At 51.7% G+C, this 25,280-nt stretch overlaps 2 protein-coding genes across 2 annotated transcripts; both read left to right on the top strand.

The window, feature by feature from the left end:
- Nucleotides 1-1,386: 1,386 nt before the first annotated feature.
- Nucleotides 1,387-14,134, top strand: LOC121337102 (ectonucleoside triphosphate diphosphohydrolase 2-like). Its single transcript, XM_041406948.1, has 9 exons — nucleotides 1,387-1,505; nucleotides 3,544-3,661; nucleotides 5,140-5,290; nucleotides 6,057-6,216; nucleotides 7,637-7,864; nucleotides 9,871-10,143; nucleotides 11,450-11,545; nucleotides 12,550-12,681; nucleotides 13,907-14,134. The coding sequence occupies exons 1-9, from the start codon at nucleotides 1,392-1,394 to the stop codon at nucleotides 14,132-14,134; spliced, it is 1,500 nt and encodes a 499-aa protein (XP_041262882.1). The 5' UTR covers nucleotides 1,387-1,391.
- An 8,927-nt stretch (nucleotides 14,135-23,061) lies between these two features.
- Nucleotides 23,062-25,196, top strand: TUBB4B (tubulin beta 4B class IVb). The gene is made up of 4 exons (XM_041406406.1): nucleotides 23,062-23,197; nucleotides 23,284-23,392; nucleotides 23,469-23,579; nucleotides 23,988-25,196. Exons 1-4 carry the CDS (start codon nucleotides 23,141-23,143, stop codon nucleotides 25,046-25,048), a joined length of 1,338 nt encoding a protein of 445 aa, XP_041262340.1. The 5' UTR covers nucleotides 23,062-23,140; the 3' UTR covers nucleotides 25,049-25,196.
- Nucleotides 25,197-25,280: the final 84 nt, after the last annotated feature.

Genomic DNA, 25,280 nt, shown 5'->3' with positions numbered 1-25,280 from the left:
CCGAGGAGCTCGGTGCGGCTGGCTGAGCGCCGGGCAGGGCGGACGGAGCTCAAGGAGCCTTTGGACAGCGCTCTCAGGCACATGGAATCACAAAAGCATGGAAGGCTCGGGCTGGAAGGGACCTTAGAGGGTCACCTGGTCCCACCTTCCCCTCCAAGCAGGGTCATCCCAGAGCACACGGCACAGGGTCGTGTCCAGACGGCTCTGGAATATCTCCAGCGAGGGAGACTCCACTCCCTCTATGGGCTGCCTGTTCACTGCTTGGTCACCCACACAGGAAAGAAATTCTTCCCCACGTTCAGGTGGAACTCCCTGGGTGTCAGTTGCTGCCTCTTGTCCACTGCTGGGCACCAGCAGAGTCTGGTCCATGCTCTGACACCACCCTTTAGATACCCACACACACTGTTGAGGTCCCCTCTGGGCTGTTTCTTCTCCAGGCTGAACAGGCCCAGCTCCCTCAGCCTTTCCTTGCAAGAGAGCTGTTCCAGAGCCTTGACCAACTCAGCAGCTCTCCACAGGACCTGCTCCAGGAGCTTGCCCATGGTGGGACTTGGGCTGTCCTGTGCGGGGCCAGGGGTTGGACTCGATCCTTGTGGGTCACTTCCAACTCAGAAGATTCTGTGATTCCATGTTTCTACATAGCAAAGCTCAGGGTTCCTGGGGCTGTCTGAGGCTTCCTCATGGGCACTCAGCAATGAAAAGAGGAAATGTCACTAAAACCAGAGAAGTGGAATTTCCCCATTCCTGGTTTGATCTTCAAATACATGACCAGTCTGTGGACATGAGCAATCAGCCAAATGCCTCAGTGCGAGCAGCCACAGAGTTTTCTTCACAATTTCCATTTGCAGGGATGAGACTTTGTGGCACTGTCAGGAGAAAGCAGGCATGTGTTCCATAAAGCCTGAGCCTTGGTTATTTTCCACAGGGAGGCTGTCAGGAAGGGGGGCTCAAGCCCTCAGGAATAAAGTAAATCCAGTGACAAGCAGTTTCCCCACTTCTAATTTGGAAGCTCACACTGCCAGACGAGGAATACCAAAGGGATGAGTTTTGCCTGCTTTCTGCTTATTACCCAGCCGAGTTAACCCCACATTTCTGTTTACCTCAGCCCCGCTGCCTGGGGCAGTTTCGAGGTTGCAGCGGTGCCGTTGCACAGCTGGCCCTGGGACGGGCACGGAGCCCTCCTGCAATTTATGGGCAGCAGGGATGGAAGGGAAAGCAGAGCTGCCTGACACATCTCAGCCAGGCCCACGCGCCCCTGTGGTCCCTGTGGCTTGGGGCTGGGCTAAGTCAGAGCCTGGCCCCGGCCACGCCTTGCTGCTCTTTTTAAAGGTTGTTGAAGCAGCCGGTTTGCTGCTCCACTGCTTCCTCTCTGGTGAAAGGAGAAGCTCTTCATGTCTTGGCGTGAGCTGCTTCCCCCCTGGCTGGTGATCGTAGCGGGACTGACGGGCATCGTGCTGCTCTGTGTCTCCACCAAAGATGTGCCCGTGGCCCCACTCAGGACCAAGGTAAGGGCTCTCCAGGGGGCAGACAGGCAGCTAAGCTGGGCTGTTTTGTTGCTTTTGACATTATTTTATTATTGAGCTGCTTACAAACCGAGGAGGGAACTGGGACAAGACTGTCAGGACAGGTTGGCATCTTTCAACACGCTGTAGGTTTTCAAACCAGAAACAAGCCCACCCCTTGGCTTGGTCAGGGAATGCAGGCTGGATATGGTCCATGGATCAGTGGAGATGCTCAGGGCAGGCTGAGAGGAGGCAGCCCATGGCAGGAGCTTCCCCAAAGCAACAAGGAACCATTGGTGTCAGTGCAGGGAAAGAGCTAGGTCCCTCTCAGAAATCAGTAGGAATGTGCCCCTGAACTGCTCCTTCTGTCCTAAAAACAAATTGTCTTTCATGCCTTTTTCTCTTTGGTCCTATCTTGATTTCAATCAAAGAGCCAGTGTGCTCCTCACAGCTGGGTCAGATCTGGGGGGGTTAATGCTCTCCTGCTCTGTCTCTAGGTGCTCCCATTGCTGAGGTGAGCTCAGTGGCACACCATTGTTTCACCCAACAGAAGGAGGCTATCCTGTGTGTTTAGAGATAGCACCCCTCCTCCATGTTCCTCTCAGAAACAAAACTGGATTAAAAACCCCATTATTGCTCCATGTTCTGTCCTTTCCTGGTGTTGAGCTGGACATAAATGTGGTGATCCCTCCCCTTCTCTGTTGTGCTCCCAGCACAGCCTCTAATTTTCTGAAGGAGGAAAAAAAATATCCATGTTTCTCCACCAATGCCATTCCTTTCTTCCTCTTCTGAGGCAGCCAACATGTCCCTGCTAGAAATCCGAGCTGTCACTGGTGTGGGAGGGTGCCAGCAGGCTCGGGCAGGGAGCTCCAGCCTCCTTCCGCATTGCTGCTCCAGCCCAGCCCCGCCAGCCCCTGGCCTGGGTGCCAGCAGGACTGGTGCAACTGGGAGCTCCAGGAGGGCAGCAGGCAGCCAGCCTCACTGAGAGGCTGCAGCCAGCTCAGTCTGGTGCTGAAACCCTTCTGGTGGCATTAACATCAACCTCTCAGGAGGTTTCTCCTCCCACTCAGTTACAGATCTATTTGTGTGTGAGATCCAGCTTCGACCACGCACTAGCATGCAGCTCATGAGTTTCCTTCCTGTCTGTATGAGATATCCCAAACTGGGGTCATGCAATAGGAGCAGAGGAGCCCCAGACTAGCTCTGGAGCTATTTTGGGTGTGGGGGCATCCTGAGCTGTGCTGCAGGGTGGTCCAGTGGCCTCCACTTGCTCATCCTCATATACTGGGAGCAGCAAGGCTTGGTCAGAAGCAAACAGACAAACACTGGGGACAAAGAGACAGAGAGCCCTTGGCTTGGGTAATGGCAGAGTTGCCAGGGGACAAGGGGCTGAGCTGGTCATATTCACTGCTGCTGCTCTTCCTGCCAAGACATCATCTCTGTCTCTGAGGGCTGCTGTACAGTGTCTGTGCTGCTTGCTGCAGCTCCACAGACAGCTCTGCACACATCAGGGCAATCCTCGCCTGTGTCACACCCTCACTGCAGTGGGACATCAAAGAGGCACAGGAGTCCTGGGCTCCTCGGGACAAGTGAGCTGCAGCCCTCCAATCCCTGCACAAAAGCCTGAGCAAACCAATCAGCAGCAGTTTGAGCCCCAGAATCAGTGGAGAACTCGTACAGTGCTATCTCCCACTGCTTTAGGACCTGTTTTTCCTGAGCTCCAGGTGGCTCAGCTCTCAGGGGAAGCCCTCTGCCTGGTTTCAGGAGCAGCTCCAGCACATGCCACTGTAGGGCTGGTGTATTTCTGGGCGTTTCTCCACTCCTGCTGTTCCTCATATATATTCAGAAATGCAGATGATCCCCTGCAAATCCTCATAATCTTCTGGCTTCGCCTGCTCTTTGAATGTAACAAGCAAACTCAAACACGGCAGTGCAGGCCCAGGGGTCATGCAGAACACCTGTATATGCTGGGTAACCCTACAATATCAGTCAGCAGGCATTCAATAGTGTTTTTCAGTAGAACGTTGTGGGGTTTTTCCAGTATGGCATTGTTCTGGATGCTGGTCCATCCCGCACCATCCTGTTCATCTACCAGTGGACAACCACCAAGGCAAACAAGACTGGGGTGATCAGAGGATGCAGTTCCTGTCCTGTGCAAGGTAAGGTGCCCATTTCCTACTCAGTGGTCTGTGAGACTGCCATGGGATGGATGGAAAAACAGAGACCTGTGCATGGACCAGTGCCATAAATTCCTTGGCTCCTGCACCACCCAGCTGTGCACAGAAATGGTGAAGCACGTGCCTATTTTCAGTATGTCTCTTCTTGGCTGGGCAGATTTAGCCACACACAGCTGGCCATCAGGCACTTGGCAATAGCAGGTGTCAGGATTTTGGGGCTGCTGCAGGCAGGGAAGCATGCAGAGAGGATGTGGCTTGTCTTGATGTCCACATGGATCAGTGGTAGAGCCAAGGTTGCTGGAGCTTCTCACCCAGGAGAGGCAGTGAACAGCAAGGGAGACAAATCTGACTGCAGGATGACTCCTGGTATCTTCTGCCTCCTCCTGACTGTGCCCTGGGCAGTGAGTGGGGGGTAGTTCCAGGACAGAGCTGAAAAGACTCCAATCCCCTGTGTGGCATTTGACAACACAAGCATGAGTTCAGCTTGCCTTTAGGTGTCCCATTTCAGAGAATTTGGGGGTTTTCCTCACAAATTTGAATCAGTTTGGCCCTGCCAATGCCAGCTGAGAGCGTTTCATGCATTAATGCATGGGGTTTTCCTTCCCTATCTCCTAATCTTGCTTTGATGTTAAAGCCTGGTTGTAGTGGGATGCTGGGAAGGACTGAGCCCTCAGCAGCAGCATGCTGTGGGAGGGCAGCTGCACAGCAAGCAGGGAACAGGGTTTGTGCCATTGCAGGCTGTAAACAACACAAATCACACACAGAAGATGCAAGAAGGGCTCCCTGAAACCTTGTTGTGTCCCTCATTCAGTGGCTGGGTTAAGCAGCAGCTCTGTGAGGCAGTTTGCTGGCAGCAGCAGCACAAGAGGCCCAGGCAGGTCTGGAGCCCAGGTGTGGCCTGTGCCACAGAAAGCAGAGCACCTGGTGAGGGAATCAGGAGGATGGGGAAGGGAGACTCTGCCTGGGTAGTAGTTCAAAACCAGCATTTAAGACCCCATTGACTTGCTGGAAAAATGAGTCAAGGCTGGCACAGAGCTTCCCTCTGCAGGGCACTGGCTTCCTCTAGGGCAGGGGTGTCTTGCTTGCCAGCAGGGGCTCAGTGGCTGGAGGAGAGAGGTGACACATCAGCTTCTGTGTGTCCTTTGCTTATTTCTATGGCAACTAAAGCCACATTTCTTCCTCTGTGGGCTGAGACAGCCTCAGCTGTTGCAGCGGTCATGTGGCAGGTATAGATGTCTCAGCTGCAGAGCTAGGGTAGTCTTAGTGTAATTTGGGATTTCTGTGCACATTTTTGTCTCAGTTCCATATTTTAGCAGGATGGATATCTGCAAGGTCTCCTTCATTCCACCTGTGACAGGTTCTGTCTTAACCATGTCCTAGGGTAGCAATCTCTGGGGTAACAGCTCTCACAGTTCTCCCATAACCTCCCTTAAAATTCCATTCTGTTCCGTGGTCCTCAGGTCCAGGAGTCTCCAGCTACTCAGATTCTCCTCAGAAAGCTGGGAAGAGCTTGGAGCCGTGTTTGAACTGGGCCCAGAATGAGATTCCAGCAGAGCAGCACAGCCAAACCCCCCTGTACTTGGGAGCCACAACCAGCATGAGGCAGCTGAAGTGAGTGAATGTTGCAAACCCACAGCCAGAGATCAGCACACACCACGGGATCATTCTGTAACAGGCATCTCACCCTGTCTGCTCTGCAGGGTGAGCCATCCCTAGTGTGCTAGCCAGGTAAACCTTCCTCGGGCCCTGAGGAGAGGAGCATGGCGTGGCTGTGTCTCCATGTGTTGCCCCAGGCAGCCGTGAAGATGACAGTCCTGCAACTGCTGCCAGGCTGGTAGTGTCTCCTTCACAATTCCACTTTCACAATTAGTGCTTGGGAAAACACCCATCAGTCTGGAAGCTCAAGTGTTTTCAGTTTGTGTGACAGCCCACGTAGGCTTGCAGGAGTGCTTCTTGTCAGCAAATTGGAAATGGTGCTGGGAAGGTTCCCCTTATCACACACACTCTTGTGGATCCTCTTCTCAGTCACCACATTACTGGGACGTTCATCTCCTTTTAGACACTGGGAAAAAGCAAGGTCTGGAGGGGACCAGGCCAGTGGGATAGGGCTAGAGGATTTCCTCAGTAACAGAGGGTACTAAGGTTCTAAATTCTTAAACAGTGGCACAATTGTTCAAACCATCCCTCTGCTGTTCTTGCCTCCAGTGCCATGCGAGGGGAGAGGGAAGCAGCAGCAGGAGTGGGATTGTCACTGTGTCTGTGGGCTACTACCCAAAGTAGGGAGCACAGCAGAAGCCCTGCAGTGTGCCCCCACTGCAGGCAGCTCCTGGCAGGGTCCTGTAACATCAAATGTGCCTTCTTTTTCTTTTGTGTTTAGCCTCACCCATCCCATCCTCTCTGCCAGTCTCCTTGCAGCTCTGACTGGCACCCTGAAGTCATCCCCCTTCAACTTTCAAGGGGCACAAATCCTGTCCAGCCCAGAGGAAGAAGCATTCAATTGGGTTGCTGTTAACTACGTCCTGGAAAACTTCTTCAAGGTAAAGGGTGATTCTCCCTGGGCCACACAGAGCTGGGCTGAGCAGCTCCTGTTAAGAGACAGCCACAGAGACAAGTGATGGGATGGGTAAACCCCTGTATTTAATGCTTCAGCACAACTTCCACTGCCTTTCAGAGGAGGCAGCTTAGATCCAGCACCAGCTGGTTGAGGTGAGGAGGTGAGGCCCTGGCACAGGGTGCCCATAGCAGCTGTGGATGCCCCATCCTCCCACCCCTGGAAGTGTCCAAGGCCAGGTTGGACAGGGCTTGGAGCAGCCTGGGACAGTGGAAGGTATCCCTGCCCATGGCAGGGGGTTGTAATGAAGTGAGCTTTAATATTCCTCCCAACCCAAACCATTCTGTGGTTCCATGGTCATTACTAGGCTGAAGAACCAAATCTCTGCTCTGGCCTTCCATGAACACATCCATGCAGTTGCCCTGTCAGACATGAGGCTTTCTGGCCAGCACATCCAGGATGCTCACGTAGATGACCTTACCTAGCCTGGACATGGCCATCACCAAGAACTCCACTGCAGCTGTAGCTCAGTGCCTCTGTCTAACAGGAGTTGCTGCTGTTTGTGGAGTGCTGTGGGATTGCCACTGGAGTCCAGCTGTCCCATGGGGAGTCATGTGGATGGTAGAGAAGCAGATTCTGTTGCTGCTGAAGCAAAAGCCTCTCTCAGTGAGACACCAAGAAGGCCTGCTCTGTATTTAGAAGGCACTTGCTAAACAAAAAGAAAATCATTTCAGTTTTCTTGTTTCACCCATCACTTCTCAAGCCAAAGGGTCTCAAAAATAACTCAGAAGGCAAGAGAAAGGTGGGTTAGACAGAGTTACTTCTCATCAGGGATGTGAAAAGCAGCTCTGATAACCAGCAGCAGGCACACACTGGTTAGGGAATTATCAGACATGTTGACAGCCTCCTCCAGCCAGGCACAGAGTGTTTACCCCATGTAAACTCTCCTGCCTGTGCTGCAAATTTCAGCATTGCCAAAGTCAGTTCTGCAAGACTGCAGGAGATGATGCCACAGGGTTCTTCTGAAGGATCACTTTAGCATCAAGGCAGCACTTGAAACCCATATATGCCCTCTTGGAAACGTCCCTGCCATGCTCCACCACCCTGTCCACTGTCCCCTTCTTCTGCCTGCTGAGACCACTGCCTGGTACAGCCATCCGGGCTGGGCGGCCCTGTTTGCCCCCACAGGCTGTGGGAAGGCTCTGTGCAGGTGGCAGTGCCTGTACACTGGCTCCTCTGTTCCCTCCAAAGCCCCTGCTTCAGCACCCTTGTGTCCTGTGGGCAAAAAAGAGTTGGGCTGTGGGCACCATCGAGCTGCTTTCTCTCTGTGCACTAATGCTGGCACTTGGCCGTGACTGAGATGGAGAAGTGTCAAGGACTGACCTCTCTTCTTCTTTTTGGGTCAGTATGACTGGCAAGGGCAGTTGGTCCCCTCCAGGAAGGGGATGGCAGGAGTCCTGTCCATGGGAGGAACCTCAGCACGGCTCACTTCCGAGCTGGAAGAAGAGAAACAGGTCCCAGAGGAGGGAGTGAGGCTGCAGCTCTACGGGCAGACACACAGGGTGCACAGCCGCCAGTGCCCCTGCCACGGCACGGAGCAGCTCCGCAGCAGGCTGCTCGCTGTGCTCCTCCAGGTGAGTGTGAGTGTCTGCTCTCTGTGCTCATCCCGGTGAGTGTGAGTGTGAGTGTCTGCTCGCTGTGCTCCTCCAGGTGAGTGTGAGTGTCTGCTCTCTGTGCTCATCCCGGTGAGTGTGAGTGTGAGTGTCTGCTCGCTGTGCTCCTCCAGGTGAGTGTGAGTGTCTGCTCTCTGTGCTCATCCCGGTGAGTGTGAGTGTGAGTGTCTGCTCGCTGTGCTCCTCCAGGTGAGTGTGAGTGTCTGCTCTCTGTGCTCATCCCGGTGAGTGTGAGTGTGAGTGTCTGCTCGCTGTGCTCCTCCAGGTGAGTGTGAGTGTCTGCTCTCTGTGCTCATCCCGGTGAGTGTGAGTGTGAGTGTCTGCTCGCTGTGCTCCTCCAGGTGAGTGTGAGTGTCTGCTCTCTGTGCTCATCCCGGTGAGTGTGAGTGTGAGTGTCTGCTCGCTGTGCTCCTCCAGGTGAGTGTGAGTGTCTGCTCTCTGTGCTCATCCCGGTGAGTGTGAGTGTGAGTGTCTGCTCGCTGTGCTCCTCCAGGTGAGTGTGAGTGTCTGCTCTCTGTGCTCATCCCGGTGAGTGTGAGTGTGAGTGTCTGCTCGCTGTGCTCCTCCAGGTGAGTGTGAGTGTCTGCTCTCTGTGCTCATCCCGGTGAGTGTGAGTGTGAGTGTCTGCTCGCTGTGCTCCTCCAGGTGAGTGTGAGTGTCTGCTCTCTGTGCTCATCCCGGTGAGTGTGAGTGTGAGTGTCTGCTCGCTGTGCTCCTCCAGGTGAGTGTGAGTGTCTGCTCTCTGTGCTCATCCCGGTGAGTGTGAGTGTGAGTGTCTGCTCGCTGTGCTCCTCCAGGTGAGTGTGAGTGTCTGCTCTCTGTGCTCATCCCGGTGAGTGTGAGTGTGAGTGTCTGCTCGCTGTGCTCCTCCAGGTGAGTGTGAGTGTCTGCTCTCTCTGCTCATCCAGGTGAGTGTCTGCTCAGGGGCACAACATCACCAAATGCCAGCTGCACAAGGTGTGGTAAGGGGCAAAGTGTCGATCACTTTAAAGTCAATCCCTCTTTACTAGAGGCTGTTTGCACATAGTAGAAAAACCCAGTGCATTTGTAAAACTTTCTCTCCCTCCTAGCAGACACACAGGCAGCAGTTCAAGGATTTCCTACTTACAGGTTCTATTTGGCTCCTACTTAACACACACAAGGAAAAAATTGCTCTTCAGAGGTGTCAACATCACCTTCAGGGGGAGGAGAGGCAAGGCTTGCCTTGGCTCCTAGGAACTGCTCCTCCATCCCAGAATGGGAACACCCAGGAACCAAGTGGGACCTTCCATTTGGGGTATTTCCTTTGCTGACTTTAACCCTGAAGCATCTTTAAAAGAGCAATATTTCATTTTGAAAACATGCCAGTTTTTTGGTTCTTCCAAACTTTATTTCACCTGGGAATGGGGGAGGAGGAAAAGAGTGGTACAGGATGGTACAAACTCAAGAATCACCACAATCCTCATCAAAATTGTGTTTTTCAAGAATTAACTGCTCCCTGCCCATTCACTTTCTTCTCTATAAACCTGACTTGCCCTTACTTAAGCCCTGAATGTCACACATTGGACACCAACTTCACCACAGTTATAGTGCTAAATTGCTAGAGATAAGAACCACTGATTCTTGTGGGGTTTGAACCATCTGGAAGGCAGATCAGAACAGCCTCCTTCTTGCAACTAGAAAGAGCACAGGGTGCATGAAACTGTATTTGTGCTCTAAGGGAGGGTGGTAGGGCTGGGACTCATCACCTCTCAAGAGGTCCAGTCACGGGCCCTGAGCTCAGCAGGATCTGGGACCTGGCTGGGCCTCGTGGTTGACTTGATGCCATAAGATTTGGCAAAGCTTTCACAGTCTCCCTGCTCAATCTCAGCACTGTGATGCTTGGGGAAAGCTGTTCCTAACCATGTTACTTTCTGTCTTCCTGTGTGAAGCCCTGGGTTGCCAATGTCCTCTCTTGCTCCTCTGTCCTTGTTTTATCCTGCCTCCAGGATCAGAGAAGTGCTAAAGCTGTGTCCAATCCCTGCTGGCCCCTCACCTACTCCCAGCAAGTGCAGTGGCAATCGGTGCATGCTGGGCCTTGTGCTGCCAGTGATGACACATGGGACATCCCTGGCCCCAAGGAGGTCTTCAACATCACGGGCTCCAGCAATCCCACAGCCTGCATGAACCTCGTGCAAAGCCTGCTCAACTCTTCCTCTTCCTGCAACTTCTTCAAGCATTCCCTCAGCAGTGGTCTCAAGCCCCTTCAGACCAGGTTTCTGGTGAGTTCTCATTTACACTGGGGTAAGCAAGTGGCATGAGGAACCCATGAAATGGGACCAGTTTGACCATTAATCAATACAGTGGGAACCCAGACCATGACACTCCTGCCCTCTCCCCCTCATTGCCACACAGCTGTTCAAACATGGACCACTGGCTTCCCACAGGGACAGTGGGGGAGCTTTTTTCATCTATGTCTCCTCAATGTCTGCTGATGAGACCAACTCTAGAGCTCCATGGAGCCAGCAGGGATGGGACAGTCAGGAGTTGTGTGCTGAGCAGGTCTTCCCACACCAAGACTATGGTAAAGCTGGAGATCCTCTGCCCCTCTCTTACAAATTTCTCATCATGCTGCAGCACAAGCACCCTTCTACCTGAGAACCTGAACTTAGCGGCCAAAGTCATTGGATTGTTAAGCCAGGAGTAGCTCAAGGTCCTAGGACAAGCTGAGGGCATTTCCAGGGAGGGTAACTGGAATTTCCCCAGCTCCCTGCTCCTGAGTCTCCCATGGACATGGTGCCAAGGAGCATCAGGATCTTCTCCCAGTCCTCAGCACTGGTGAGGTTACACCATGAATATTGTGCTCAGTTTTGGGCAAGAAGGGCTGGAGCATGTCCAGGGAAGAGAAGGGAGCTGGGGAAGGGGCTGGAGTCCCAGGAGAGGCTGAGGGAGCCAGACAGGGGCTCAGCCTGGAGAAAAAGAGGCTCAGAAGGGACCTTGTGGCTCTGCACAGCTCCTGACAGGAGGGGACAGCCGGGGGGGTTGGGCTCTGCTCCCAGGGAGCAGGACAGGAGGAGAGGAAATGGCTCAAGCTGTGCTAGAGGAGGTTGAGATTGGATATTAGGGAAAACTCCTTCACCAAAAGGGTTGTCAAGCCCTGGCACAGGCTGCCCAGGGCAGTGGTGGAATCACCATCCCTGGAGGGATTTAAAAGCTGTGTAGGTGTGGCACTTGGGGACATTGTTTAGTGGTGGGCTTGGCATTGCTGGGTTAATGGTTGAACTTGATTTTAGACATCTTCTGCAACCAATATGATTTTTTGGTTCTATGACCAGTCTACTTATCCAGGCAGGGCCAGGAAGGCTGCTGGATGCATGCTGGGAACAGCCCTGTTTCCATCTCCAGACAGCAACAGCTCTGCTCGTGTCCCTTGAGCCCTTCCAAGGCACAGGAACCAACCCTGCACACCAAGGGCACCCTGGCAATGCTCAGCCACTGCCCCTCACTTCACTAGGGGCAATTTCTGGTGTGCAATGCAAGGACACAGGGCACAGTCCCACCTGATGATTATTTCTGCTGCTGTTGTAGGTGGTTTCTGAGGCCATGGACTTCTTGAGAGGAACTGCACCTTCTCCTGACTTGGGTCAGGCTGTCCAGAGGCTGTGTGGGATGTCTGTCAAAGAGGTGACTGTGGAGTGACTCGGTGTGCAGGGCGAATGGGAAGCAAGGAACAGTTTGCTGCAAAAGCCCACAGGGCTCAGACTGACAGAGCTGTAACTTACTGGTTCCCTCAGGGAAAAATTTGGATTTGTCTGGGTTTTGTGGGTTTTGGGTTTTTGTGGGGCTTTTCTTTGGTTTGGGGTTTTTTTTCGTTTTTTTTTTTGGTTTTTTTTAACTTTGAGGAAACAGGGTCTACTTATTTTCCTTCCTCCCAAATCCCAGTTGCTGCTGGCAACAGCTGGACCTAATTAAATGAAAAGCCACAAATACCTTTGACATTATTTTAAGGAGTAAACAGGAAGGTTGTCTACTCACTCCTGCACATCACCTTGGTCTTTCTGTTGTCCTTCTGTCCTTAAGTGCAAGGGACACAATTACTCAGACTCCAGGGTTGATCCCATTTCACCTGAGCCCATGGAGCCCAAGCCAGAAGGAGTTTGTCACTTCTTTCCCCGAGCTGGTGGTTATGAGGTCACCCTCATTTGCATTTACACTGATGGAGCATCCACAGTAACATTCAAATGGGGCAATTTCTCCAGGGTTTGTTAATGAGCCATAGGCAGTGCCCTAAAGCATTCTCTTCTGGAAGGAGGAGAAAGACCCCAATGTTCCAGTTGGGAGAAAGGCTGCAGCATCAGTTTAACCTAATTAGATTAGAGAGCAGGGAATCAATCCTACCAAGCAATTCACCAGCAAGGCAACCTGGTGTCAGTCCTGCTGCTCTTGGATCTGGCTTGGTAAGATGGGAACAAAGTAACAGATGACACTGAATTCTACCTCACAGCCCAGTGAGTGCAGGAAATGTGGTTTCAGTGGGCACAGGACACAAACCCCCTCCTCCAGTCCCACAGTCAGTTTCAGAACAGGAAAGGAGAGGCTGTAGCAGGCCTGGAATTTGGCTATTGAGTACTTACTTATTTTACTTCTCTCCCCCATCTTCTTTTGTTTTGTTCTGGAAATGGCACCAGCTAATGAGGGAGTCCCAGGCAAGCCTGGATACACTTGTAGATTACTGCACTGTGTCTGCCTTCATCTTCCATCTCAGTACAAGAGGATACACACTTGACTTTGACCAGCCTGCTTGGATTGCATTCCAGAAGGTCAGTTCCTTCAGCACAGTGTTCCCAGTTCCCAGGAGGGCTGGTCCCAGCACAGCCAGCCTGCTCCCACACTGACAAGCCCTAACCAGCTGGGATTCTCCAGCAGGACAGTTTTGTTAAATGGATTCACAGTTGTGATAAACAAGAAAACCACTGTCAAAGAGCCAGAGATGACACTTGTCCTCTCTGAAAAACACATGGGTCAAAAATCTTCTCTGGATCAGCACCATCTTTAGAAATCTGTGTTGACAGGGAAGGAAGTACAGCTTGATCTCCACTTAATGCTAAGGACAAGCTGCTGGTAACATTTCCTGAGCCAAAAGGTGCTTCCCTACCTTTTTGCAACCACTTTTAAATTCATGAGGGTTGATAAATACCTTATCATCATAGAATCCTAGACTGGTTCTGGACTGGCAGGTATATTAAAGCTCACTTCATTCCACCCCTGCCATGGGCAGGGTCACCTTCCACTGTCCCAGGCTGATCCAAGCCCCAGTGTCCAGCCTGGCCTTGGGCACTGCCAGGGATCCAGGGACAGCCACAGCTGCTCTGGGCACCCTGTGCCAGGGCCTGCTCACCCTCCCAAAGAATTTCTTCCTAATATCTAATAATCTAACCCAATCTCTAATAAGATCTGAAATTGCTCTGGGATCTGGAGGTCCTAAAGACAGGGGAATTTTTTCAGGTCATTCCCTTCACAAAAGAAAAGAAAGCCTGTTCCCAGACCTCTTCACAACTGATAATCACAGCCATGGTCCCACTGAGCAAGGCCAAGTAGTGACCATCAGAAAAGGCAAGGTAATGAGGTAGGCCCAGGACCCCCAAGGAGCCCATCTTGGAAAGACAAGCAAACCTAAACCATAAGTCTGAGGTTCAACCAGAGCCAGAGAGACAACTATCCACAATGCAGGCTTGAGATCCACTAGAAAAACCCGTCAGTAAGCAGAGAACAGCACTCCCCTACAGCACAGCTCAGGAGAGAGGGGGCTGCCCAGGCCAGAGCTTACACGGAGCACCCGTGCCCATGGGCAGAGGTGTGGGTGGAAGTGCCACTAAGGCCTGTTGGTGTACTGAGGGCACTCAGAGTGGGAGAGCTCCTCATTGCAAGCCAAATCCTTGCAGCAGTCTCAGATAATGCAGACAAAGCCTTGGGCCCATGCACAGAAACACAGCTGGGGTCCAGGCCGTCTCCTTCTCTTCTGACCTCTCCTTTTTATTTCAATAGATGGGTGATAGATCATCTGGCTGGACTCTTGGGTACCTGCTGAGTCTGAGCAGCACCATCCCCCAGGACAGCCCAAGCTTCCTCAAGGGGATCGAGCCGGGGGTCTGGTCCCTGCTCCTGATCCTCTTCGTCGTGCTGCTCATGGGCTCCTTCATGCGCATCTCGTACCGAGTGATGGCCAAGGAGAGCAGCTCCAGTCACAGGAACAGCAGCGTTTTCGATGACTGACGGTTTTCTGTGACTCAAGACTCTTGTCAGAGCACAGTTAACAGGGTCCAGACAGAAATCACAGAGGTGTAACTCACTGGAGGATGCGAGTGATTTTTCTGCAGGGCTCCCAGCAACTTGCTGGTACTTGCACTGCTGTAGTTTGAGACAATGGATCCTGCTCCACAGGAAGTCTGTGATTCCTGGTGGATGGCAAACTATTCATTCTCCAAACAAGAACGGCCTGCATGGCTCTTCCTTGGGCTACAGCTGGGATTACTCATGTCAGACATGAAATGATGCCTCTGAGCAGGCAGGCCCTGAGCTGTTGTGAAGCTAATATTGTATAATCCTGTCAAATCAGAAGAGGTGGTGTCTGAAAAATGCGCTCTGTCCTCTTCTGTGGCCTCTCCAGAGATGATACCTGCACTATTGCCATTAGTGAAGACTGGAAGGACATTAAAACACAGTCAGAATACAAAAAACTGCTTCCATGTTCTAGGGAAAATGCAGGTATTTTCTGCCTGATCTGTCTGTGCTTTCATGTCAGTGATGATGGCCACGTGTCCCTTCCAATGAACACTCCTGCTGACCAGGAATCCTTCAAAACCAATCCTTCTTAGTCTTGGCCTCTACAAAATGTGCAGAGGATCAAAGGAGAAACAAAGGGCACAGACACACAGTTTTTGTCTCTCAGCTGAGTCATGGCCACACAGGGTTAAAATTGCCAATTTGAACTCTTTAGCAAGGACTCAAATGAACACATTTAATTTCACATTTGCTAAAGCTGGGCTCATGCTGGGCTGAGGCTCACCTGTTTGTTCATTTGCACTGACCTGCTTCTCTTGCTGACTCTGGAAGTGTCTCAGCTGACACTGCCCTTTAGACCAGTGCAGACTCAGGAACAGAAGCTTTCCTAATTGTCACTTTCATATTTCACCATGACCAGAGTTACTTTATGATCTAATAATCAGGATTCCCCCGGGACCTGGCAGTCATTCTGGCTCCTCTGGTCTGTTCTGCACATCTGAAAGATGAGGTGCTGTACAAATTCTGTGTTACTGTGAAGAAAAGGGATCGATTCACAAGCACTGTCCTTTGACTAAGGCATTTAGAGCTCTCTTCTCAACTGCTTCAGAGACTTAAAACACACTGACTGTTAAGAGCCTCAGGGACGAGTGTCTCCAAGGCTTTTCAGACCACTTTAAACAGAAATGTAAATACTCACAGATGCAGTGGTAAGCCTTGCAGGATTTTTAAAGCTACCATGGCACCTAAATCCTTTCAAATCTGATTATTCGTCCCTTGTGCTCCCAACTGATAATATAGGACACACCCCCATAATATTGGGGTATTCATGCATTTTCAGGCCAATTAATGAAGGTTTGGAACCTGCCAGTCAAGTTTACAGGGCTGTGGAAACAGACTTAAGCTTCATATTCATTTCTTTGAGTTGCACGTTAGATATTTTTAATTGTATCATGTCATTAAAGATGTTTTAATAGACTGTCTGTGTTATTCTTGGCAAGAGATCAAAGCAGGGGGGTTATTGTGAACACAGAATGTTTCAGGGAGCAGGATGTTTCAGGGTGCTGCTGCTGCCTCTACTCAAGAGCTGTTTTGCTGTGTACTTTTGGGGTACACAGTGAGAACCCCTGAAGGCAGTGAAAGAAAGAGATTTCAGATAACCTGACTGCTGGTATTTAGTTGATGAGAGAATGCCTACACCTTTTGATGTGTTCTTTGTTCAAACCATCTGAAGAAGGTAGGAGGCATCCAGGCAAGGTGGCATAGAAAAAATAAAGAGGTTATGATGGAGTCAGCAATATCAGGGAAATTCCTGAGGCTTCATTCATCCTGCACCTGGAAATGCAATTGTTTAACATAGCTCTGGCTTGGTGACCTGACAGCATAGGGGTGAGCTCTGGCATTCCTGGCTCAGATTTGGAACCTGCTGAGGAAGAATCCTACCACTGTCAGAAATAGAAAGAAGCCAGTGAGATGCCAGGAACTCCTGGTGCTCTGGCCTGTTAGTCATTGTACCTTCTTGAATTGGAATAGATCAGAGGGTCCAAAAGAAAAGGGTATCAGCCAGAACTTCCCCAAGCTCTTGTTTAGAAGCTTTGGGACTTCCACACAGATAATAAGTGAGTAATTAGGCAATGAGCTCAGCGTGGCCTCCTGACACTTCACTTTTGCCTTGCACATGCCACTGAATTAAATCCCTGCCCCCTGAGCCACCCTGACAATGAATACTGCTCTGCCATGCAAAAACCCACAGCCACTTCTTTTTCTAACAGATAAAAACATTTATAGATGTTTTTACTAAATGATAAGATAGATTGGGATTTTAAAACTGGTGTTTTGGTAACAAAAAAGGCATAAAATAACAAAATGAGGAACCTGTGATAAGAAAAGAGGCTAATACTGGTAACATATTCCTTCCTCTCAGCTCTCTATAGAGCAGCTTGTTCATGTCAGCCCCACAATAAGTTTGCAGAATAAATTCCCAGATTGCCTGGACAGCTGAAATCTACTTAAAAGGAGATTCTAGATGAACTCACTCACTTTGAAACAAAGGTGCTTGCAGGCCTTTGGTTACAATTCAACTAAGGAAATGATAAATAATGAGGATTTTCTGTCTGTAAATTCTTTATGTTTATATACAGGGCCCTCACTTCTCACTCAGGCTGAACCATGGCAGAGATCTTCTGGCAGATAATAAAGTCTGCTCATGTGCAACTGCAGTTCTGCTGCTGTCAGCAAATACCAATAAGAAGGAAATAAAAAGTATTAGATAAAAAAATTGACACCAGAGAGGACTTTCTCTATTTTAGCTTCAGATACACAACAGGGTGACTGATCTGCTCCTGGCTATTAGGGCTTAACTGTCATTTAGGCATCCCAAAGCACCATGGATTCTCAACCAGTACATCCCATCTGAGTTGTCCTAATGAATTCCCATGAATATTGAGGGAAATAGTTTGTTGCCTGCAGTTCCCCTCTGCACCACCCACAGGGCCTGAGTTGTTTCTTTCTTCCCATTCTGACATACTCAGGCTCCCTATGGGAGGAGAGACCCAGGCTGAGGCCTTGGAATCCACAACCCCTAGGGGAACAAACCCAGCAGAAGATGAGAGCAATGCCTTTCATGGATGGCTGGATTTAGTATATTTTCATGTTGTTCTTCTACCCTGCCTCTGATCCTCTATCTGAGTGTCTTTCCCAAGAAGCAGGCAGCCATATGATGTTTATATCTTACCTCATGGACTGTCACTCCTACTTCAAGAGCTAATTCTGAACACACTGAAGAAAAACAGGCCTGAAGGAATACTGGGATCATAAAACCTGCAATTTTTGCAACAGCTTTCTTAATATAAAAGTCCTTTCACAATGCCATCAAACCCAGGGAAGTCCCAGTGGTTTGATGTTTTCTAAGTGCAGATCAGTGGACACTGAGGTGACCAGGTTCCCTCCATGTGAGATATTCACATCCCTCCTGCAGCAGGATGTTGTCAGATCCCTGTTCAAGTCAGATAAACACAGAACAGGAACTGCTGCAGTAGTAGTGTGCAATGCCAGGGATCGTCACGAGAGGGAGGCTGGCAGAGCACCCCTCAGAAAGCCTAAGGAAATCTCTGACACAGCCAGCAGCTTCTCCCACCACTAATGACATCAGTTAGCAAGGAGGCTTCTCTGGGAACACCTTGTGGATGCAGGGGAAAGACACTGCAGTATGGAAACTCTCTGTGTGGGATGTGAAAGCCACTCTGACCAGGGATTCAAGAAGCCATGGCACTGGAAGAAGTCCTCTATGCAGGGAGACAGACACTAGCATGGAGTATGGATGAAGGCTCTTTTGGAAATAAGAGGGAGAAAGAATAATCCCTACCAGGAAGAGAAATGCCCTGGGAATGAAGAGGAGGTTTGAGAGAGACAGAGGAGTGATAAAATCAACTTTTGTGTGAAGGAAAGCTTATTTTTGCTCACAGCAGGGGTGTCACCATATGTGCACCTCATGACCAAATTAGTCACCACTTCTTGGTGGAAAGTCTCAGGAGAAACGGATCCTCCACGTGGAAGAAGGCAACAGCTATCAGGCTTATCACCGGACAAGGAACGGCAGCAGAGCCGTGGAACCTTCATGGGAACAATGTTCAAAGTTCACAGGTTTCAAACATGAAGGAGATGTAAATGGCCAAGTAATGCCAAACATTACACAAAGTAAAAGCTGGTTTAGCATTAACTTGTCTCACAGTATCACAACACATGTGAAACAGTCCTGGAGTGAAAGCTCTGAAGGGACAGGCTCAGGGCCTTGTGAATGGAGTTACTCAGTGGAAATCATCAAACCAAATGGAAGGAGCTCTTCTTGCACTCCAATCGTAGTTAACCCGCAGGACTCACCAGGACAGGAGGCTGTTTATGCCATAAGTTTACATGGCTGCAAAAGGTGATTAGATAAATTCATAATAAACCATTGGGGTAAGTTACTTGCTTGTGGCTAAAGAATTGCCCGAACCACCTGCCACATCCATATCTGTTTGCCCTGTTCCTCTTTGATAAGTGCTGCAGAGCATGAGAGACAAGACACTGGCCTGGGTGGGTCTGTGGCTTGACCCATTCAGCTACTCTGATTTCCCTCAGGCACGAATCCCACGACTGCACCTCTCACTCACTGGCCTCTGGAAGCAGCCTCTCACCTCCGTAACTTCAATATCACAGGAGCAGTAATTTCTGGAAAACAAGACTGCTTACCCTTAGAAGTAACAATCAGATGAGAAGGAGAAAACACCTGCACATACCCACGTCTCACTTCAGTGTTACCATAAACCTGGAACAACCCCAACACCAAAACCCCTCTGGTTCTGGAGGCAGCTCCCACCCACACTCATCCTCCAGCGTCCCTCCCTTAACTTCAGGTTTTTACCTACAGAAACAGAATAAGTCCTGTGATTCCTGTCTGGGCTCCTGGCAGCCCCAGGTAGAGGCTCAGTTCACACTGGATCTTGTTTCAGACACACAGGCTGCAATCTCACTGGTTAAGCACCAAGAGAGGAACGACAGTCGCTGTGTGCCTGCCTGCTGAGGGGAGGGATCAGCTCTGTACACACACACAGAGAACACTTGTTCAGTAAAAGGGGAAGGTAATATGCAAAAGTGAAAAGAAAGTCCCTCCTCACTCTGTCCAAACCAGTTGTGTTTACAGTAAAATCTGTTTCCAAGCAAAAGGCAATACAGGTAGTTACAAAACCAAAACAATTGCGATAAAAAGTTTAAAAAAACCCTAACACCTAATTCAGCAAAACAGAAATGTGATTTCCAACTTGTTTTAACTTCCCTGTGTCTCTCTTTGGGTTATACCCAGGGTCTTTGGCCATATAACACTGCCCTGATGTTTTCTAGGACCCTTCTTACAGCATTAATTTATGCAGCACTTGCAGATGGGATCTGCCCCTAAATGAAGTGAAACCTCCCTGCTTGTCACTTACAGCAGAGTTTGAGGAGAGCTTTCAAAGTAATCAAATACCAGCTAAGACAGATGTCTGCAACGAAAACACAACATGGGAGCCACAAAAATCCCACCTCAGTGCTGTTCCTTTCTCTGCCCTCCCAACTGCCTTGCAGCATTCCCTACTCTGGCAAGCTGCAGCCTCTCCACTAACCAAGGGCCACTAGAAATGCACTTCAGCATTTGGCTCAGGCAGGACCACGGAATGTGAAGATATTTGTCCCAGAATTTGCCTCACACTCAGTATTCCGTGCAGAGGTTCACCCTGAGAGGAATGCTCCGTGTGAGCCAGGGTTCTGGCACAGACCTGCTGTGGCACTTGCCAGCTCACCTCCTGGCACACACTAATTAATGCTGGCCTGCCACAGCGTCAGAAATACCAGGGCTGACAGGGTCAGCAGCTCCAGCAGCTCTCCATGGAGATTCCTGACTGTGCTCCTTCTCAGAGAAAACTACTGGCATCTTACTTCAATTTAAAAAATGGAAAAATATTTAAGACAGAATTGTCATTTCCTGTGGATGTGCAGGTAGCTAAGAACATACATACTTGCTGTCTGGGCTAGAATTAGCAAAAATTAATGTTGCACAACTAATTTGAAATGCCTCCTCCTCAGATATTCAGGTGGCTGAATCTCCTGGGAAACTTCTGGAAGCTCAATCAGAGAGCAAAGTTTAGCTGCTCCATAGGGTCCTAGCCCTGCTGCACTGGGTTCTGCAGACAGGTATGGGAGCCTTAACCGAGCATTTCCACTCTCACACTGCCTCTGGGAATGCTGGGGGTGGCAACAATTGCTCACTCCACACATTACAGAGCAGCTTCCCAAACATGAAAGGCAGTGCAGGCTGGAGTAGAGGCTGTGGGAAGCACAATGGCTCGGGATTGCTCACACAGCGAGGACATGGATGGGACACAGGCCTTTGCTTTCTGGCCCTGGCTGAAAAAACCCCAAGCCTGTACCTGCATTAAACACAGCAGCACTTGTAGCAGAAAACCTCCCCCAAGCCCTGCAGTGGCTCCCCCACTCCATGTCAGGGCAGGTGTTCCAGGGTTTCCTGAGCACACGTGCCTCTGAACGCTGTGCTGAGCACACCTGAAGAGAATTGATGCTGAATGTACCTCCCCAGACAGCACAACACAGCACACTCCACATTCCCTGGTTTTAATCAGAAAGAAGCCAGGATTCTTTTTGTACATTACTCTGAAGAGATGGCATCACATCCTGCAGGAAAAGCTGTCTTTACAGATTAGCACAGGCTTGTGTGAAATCTTGAGCAAGTCATATCCAGATTCATCCTGGCTGCCTTTAGCACCTAAATGATGCTGCAGTTTTTGGAACTGGTCACCTCAAACAGCACCACAGAGAACAGAAAGGTGATGTCAGAGGACTGCTCTGAGCTGGTGTGGGCTGAGCCATCCCTTTCCTCTGATTCAGGTGTGAACACTATTTAATCAATGCCTGAAATTAGGATAAACCTGGACCCTAATGCCTCTGCATTACTCAGCTATCTCAAAGGGAGCTGCATCAACCTGCTGCGTTCAGGCTGTGGATGTGAGGGATGAGCTGTGTGTCTCCCCAGACACCTCCGAGGCAGACACAGGCCTTTCCCAGGACCCTCTCAGTCACTCCTGATGCTCTGGGGCTGCTCCAAGTGCTCCTGGACTCCTTCCAGCACCTCTGCAGGAATATGTTGTTTATACGCCAGAAATATCGATCATCGTGTTCTTTGTATTAAGCCGACTACCAGAGACCATTCAACCTCCAGCCAAAGCCTTCATGGGGCTTCTCTATCCTGCCACCTCCTCCTCACCTGACCAGGCACAGGAGTGGATTATTGTTATCCAGGCACAGATTCCAGGATGTGTACGAGCCGTTTGTGTGTCCCACAGAGCTGGCCTGTGTCAGCAGAATTGAGGTCATGGCTGCGTTTGCCTCAGCCCACCCCACAGCAAGGCAGCAGGACGAGACTCCTTGTCTTGGGAGCTCCATTAGGAGCCTCTTTCAAGTTTTTGCTCCAGTATGAAACAAGAAGAAATGCTGGGACTTGTAGACCAAGCTGGCATCACAATGAATACATACAACCATAAAAATATTCTACTGAAACAATACTCAAATATGCTTAATAAAACTGTGACCAATGGATGCACTGTCTGGGCAAGAATGTGCTCACAAAGCTGGGAGGTAGAATAAGGGACAAGGAAAGGTGAGGCTGGTATTTATCCAGCATGGGGTGTCTAGCTGCCTCATGACGGGGCTGCAGCACCCACACACAGCCCAGGATGGAGGTGCCCACGTGGGGAAGCCTTGATAACTAAGCAATGTCTACCTCAGATCCCCTCACAGGCAGGAGGCCCTCACTGGGGCCTTCCCCTCACATCATAGGGGCCTCTACAGAGCTGCCACTGCAGGGTTCAGAGCAGCCCTAAGCCCTCAAAGCAGCTGGACCCCCCTGAACACTCCCCCTGTACCCTCACAGCCCTCTCACGGGTCTCCATGCCCCCACAGCCCCTCAAGCCCTCACACTTCCCTCACAGCCCTCCTAGCTCTTACCGCACCCCCGAGCCCTCACAGATCCTTGAGCCCCCCCAGTCTTCTCACGGCTGCCAGAACCCTGAGCCTTTAGGGACCCCCGAGCCCTCAGAGGAGCCAGGCTCCCTGAGCCCTCAGAGCCCCTCTCAGCCTCCCAAGGCCTCACACTCCCCTCACACCGCCCGCCCCAGCCCCTTCCCGCCACTCGCGCGCGCTGTCGCCATGACAACGCCCGCGCGCGGCCCCGCCAGCCTCGGGTCGGGGCCGCGCGCCAGAAAGTGCTGGAATGTCGCTGCAGCCCGCGCGTGCGCGCACGGGGTCCTTCCCCCACCCGCCGCGCCGCTGCGGCGCCTGCTGGAGCGGGACGGGGGGACGGGCGGGGAAGGAAGGAGGCAGACCTGCCTGGAGGAGCGGAGGCGAGGGGCGGGGGGGAAGCACTGGGGACCCGCGGGGAACCCGCCCTGTCCCGCAGTGAGGAGGAGCCGCCGCCTCCGCTGCGCAAAGCGCGCACTCGGGTCCGTGAATGAGCGGCTGCGGCGGCCACCGCCCAGAGCCCGCTGCGGAGTCACTGCGACGGTTACCAGGGCACTTCGTTCTCCGCCAATCAAACGGCGTTAGCTCATCCCCCACGGTCGACAGCCAATCGGCTTCGACATCAATCATTCAATTGAGCCAATCGGAAACGCCGTGAGCGAGGTGAGGCGGGCACTCGCGGCTCCCGGTTGCCTAACTGTAAAGCTAACAGACAGGAGGGCGGGGTGAATAGGAGCCGTCGGCTTGAATGACAGCGGCCTAGCCAATTAGATTCTCTCATTTGTAGAGCCTCGCTATAAGCATCCAATCGTTGTTGCGAGTGGCCGCCTGGGCGGGGAGAAGAAGGCTGCGCGCGCATTCCGCTGCTATATAAGGGCTGGCGGTTGCCTCACGCAGCCAGAGTCGGTTGGGGAAAGCCTGGGGTTGTCGTGAGCGCTCGGAGCTGCCGCCATCATGAGAGAGATTGTGCACCTGCAGGCCGGGCAATGCGGGAACCAGATTGGAGCCAAGGTCCGGGCGGGGAAAGAGGGCGCGGGGGCGGGAGGGGAGCGCGCCCGGTCCGGCGCGGCCGCCGCTGACGCGCTTCTCTTCGGCAGTTCTGGGAGGTGATCAGCGACGAACATGGCATCGACCCCACCGGCACTTACCACGGGGACAGCGACCTGCAGCTGGAGCGCATCAATGTCTACTACAACGAGGCCACAGGTAGGGCCCGGACGCGCCCCCCGTGCTCCCCCCGGCCCCCCCCGGCGCGGTAGTCACGGCTCTCCCTGTGTTGCAGGCGGCAAGTACGTGCCTCGCGCCGTGCTGGTGGACCTGGAGCCCGGCACCATGGACTCGGTGCGCTCCGGGCCTTTCGGGCAGATATTCAGGCCAGACAACTTCGTGTTCGGTGAGTGCGCGGGGGCGGGAGGAACCGCGGGGTGGGGCGGGCAGGGCACTGCGGGGCTGCCCCGCCGCACATGCTCCGAGGAACCGGCCCGGACGGGGGTAATCCTGGCGTGGAATACCGGGATTGCGGCTGGGAGCAGCTCCGAGGTGGCACCAGAGGTCGTTGCTTTTCGGTTCTTAGTTACCGCCTCCGTGCGTGCCACCGGGAGAAATGGAGTGGCTGCTGTATCATTGATAATTAATGTTTGCCTGTGTCTGGCGAGCCACTGCAGAGGTGCCTGTGTGAAACCACAGCCCTGCGCTCGATAAGATGAAAGCTTTCATGGAGCCTGATGCTCTTAGGCTTTGCTTGCAAGCAATAAGCAGGAAGCAGTGACCGTAATCTAATTCGAAAATGGCTCTTTTCCAGGTCAGAGCGGAGCGGGGAACAACTGGGCAAAGGGCCATTATACGGAAGGTGCTGAATTAGTCGATTCTGTGTTAGATGTTGTAAGGAAGGAGGCAGAAAGCTGTGATTGTCTCCAGGGCTTTCAGCTTACTCACTCCCTGGGTGGTGGCACAGGCTCTGGCATGGGTACCCTTCTCATCAGCAAAATCCGTGAGGAGTACCCAGACCGAATTATGAATACTTTCAGTGTGGTGCCCTCCCCTAAAGTGTCAGATACTGTAGTGGAGCCCTACAACGCCACGCTGTCGGTGCACCAGCTGGTGGAGAACACGGACGAGACATACTGTATCGATAACGAGGCGCTGTACGACATCTGCTTCAGAACACTGAAGTTAACGACCCCCACCTACGGTGATCTGAACCACCTCGTGTCGGCCACCATGAGCGGTGTCACCACCTGCCTGCGGTTCCCGGGCCAGCTCAACGCTGACCTGCGGAAGCTGGCGGTGAACATGGTTCCCTTCCCACGTCTGCACTTTTTCATGCCTGGTTTTGCCCCACTCACCAGCCGTGGGAGCCAGCAGTACCGGGCTCTAACCGTGCCAGAGCTCACCCAGCAGATGTTCGATGCCAAGAACATGATGGCGGCGTGTGACCCTCGTCACGGCCGCTATCTGACCGTGGCCGCTGTCTTTAGGGGCCGCATGTCCATGAAAGAGGTGGATGAGCAAATGCTAAACGTTCAGAACAAAAATAGCAGCTATTTTGTTGAATGGATCCCTAATAACGTTAAGACAGCAGTCTGTGACATTCCACCTCGCGGCCTCAAAATGTCTGCCACCTTCATTGGCAACAGCACGGCCATCCAGGAGCTGTTCAAACGCATTTCTGAGCAGTTCACTGCGATGTTCCGCAGAAAGGCCTTCCTGCACTGGTACACGGGCGAGGGCATGGACGAGATGGAGTTCACAGAGGCTGAGAGCAACATGAACGACCTGGTGTCTGAGTACCAGCAGTACCAGGATGCCACAGCTGAGGAGGAGGGAGAGTTCGAGGAGGAGGCTGAGGAGGAGGCAGAGTAAAGCTATGCAGTTGGAACACCTGTAAATTTTGTTTAAAGTTGTATGAACTCTCTCATTCAAAAGTTCTGTTTGTGTTGTGTTGTTATTGCTGTTTCCGAGTCACTCGCAATGCTGTACAGGCACCATTAAAGCAGTTTTCACAGTGCAAGACCCCGTCTCCTCTGTTCACACCGGTACGATTCCCGTGTACCGTCCCCGTAGGTGAGCCCGTGGATGTCCTGCAGGTCTGGAA

Source organism: Onychostruthus taczanowskii, unplaced genomic scaffold (assembly GCF_017590055.1).
Source record: "Onychostruthus taczanowskii isolate IOZ18803 unplaced genomic scaffold, ASM1759005v1 scaffold25, whole genome shotgun sequence".
Classification (NCBI taxonomy): domain Eukaryota; kingdom Metazoa; phylum Chordata; class Aves; order Passeriformes; family Passeridae; genus Onychostruthus; species Onychostruthus taczanowskii.
Note: the sequence above shows the minus strand (reverse complement) of the source record. Positions and strands in the feature narration are given on the sequence as shown.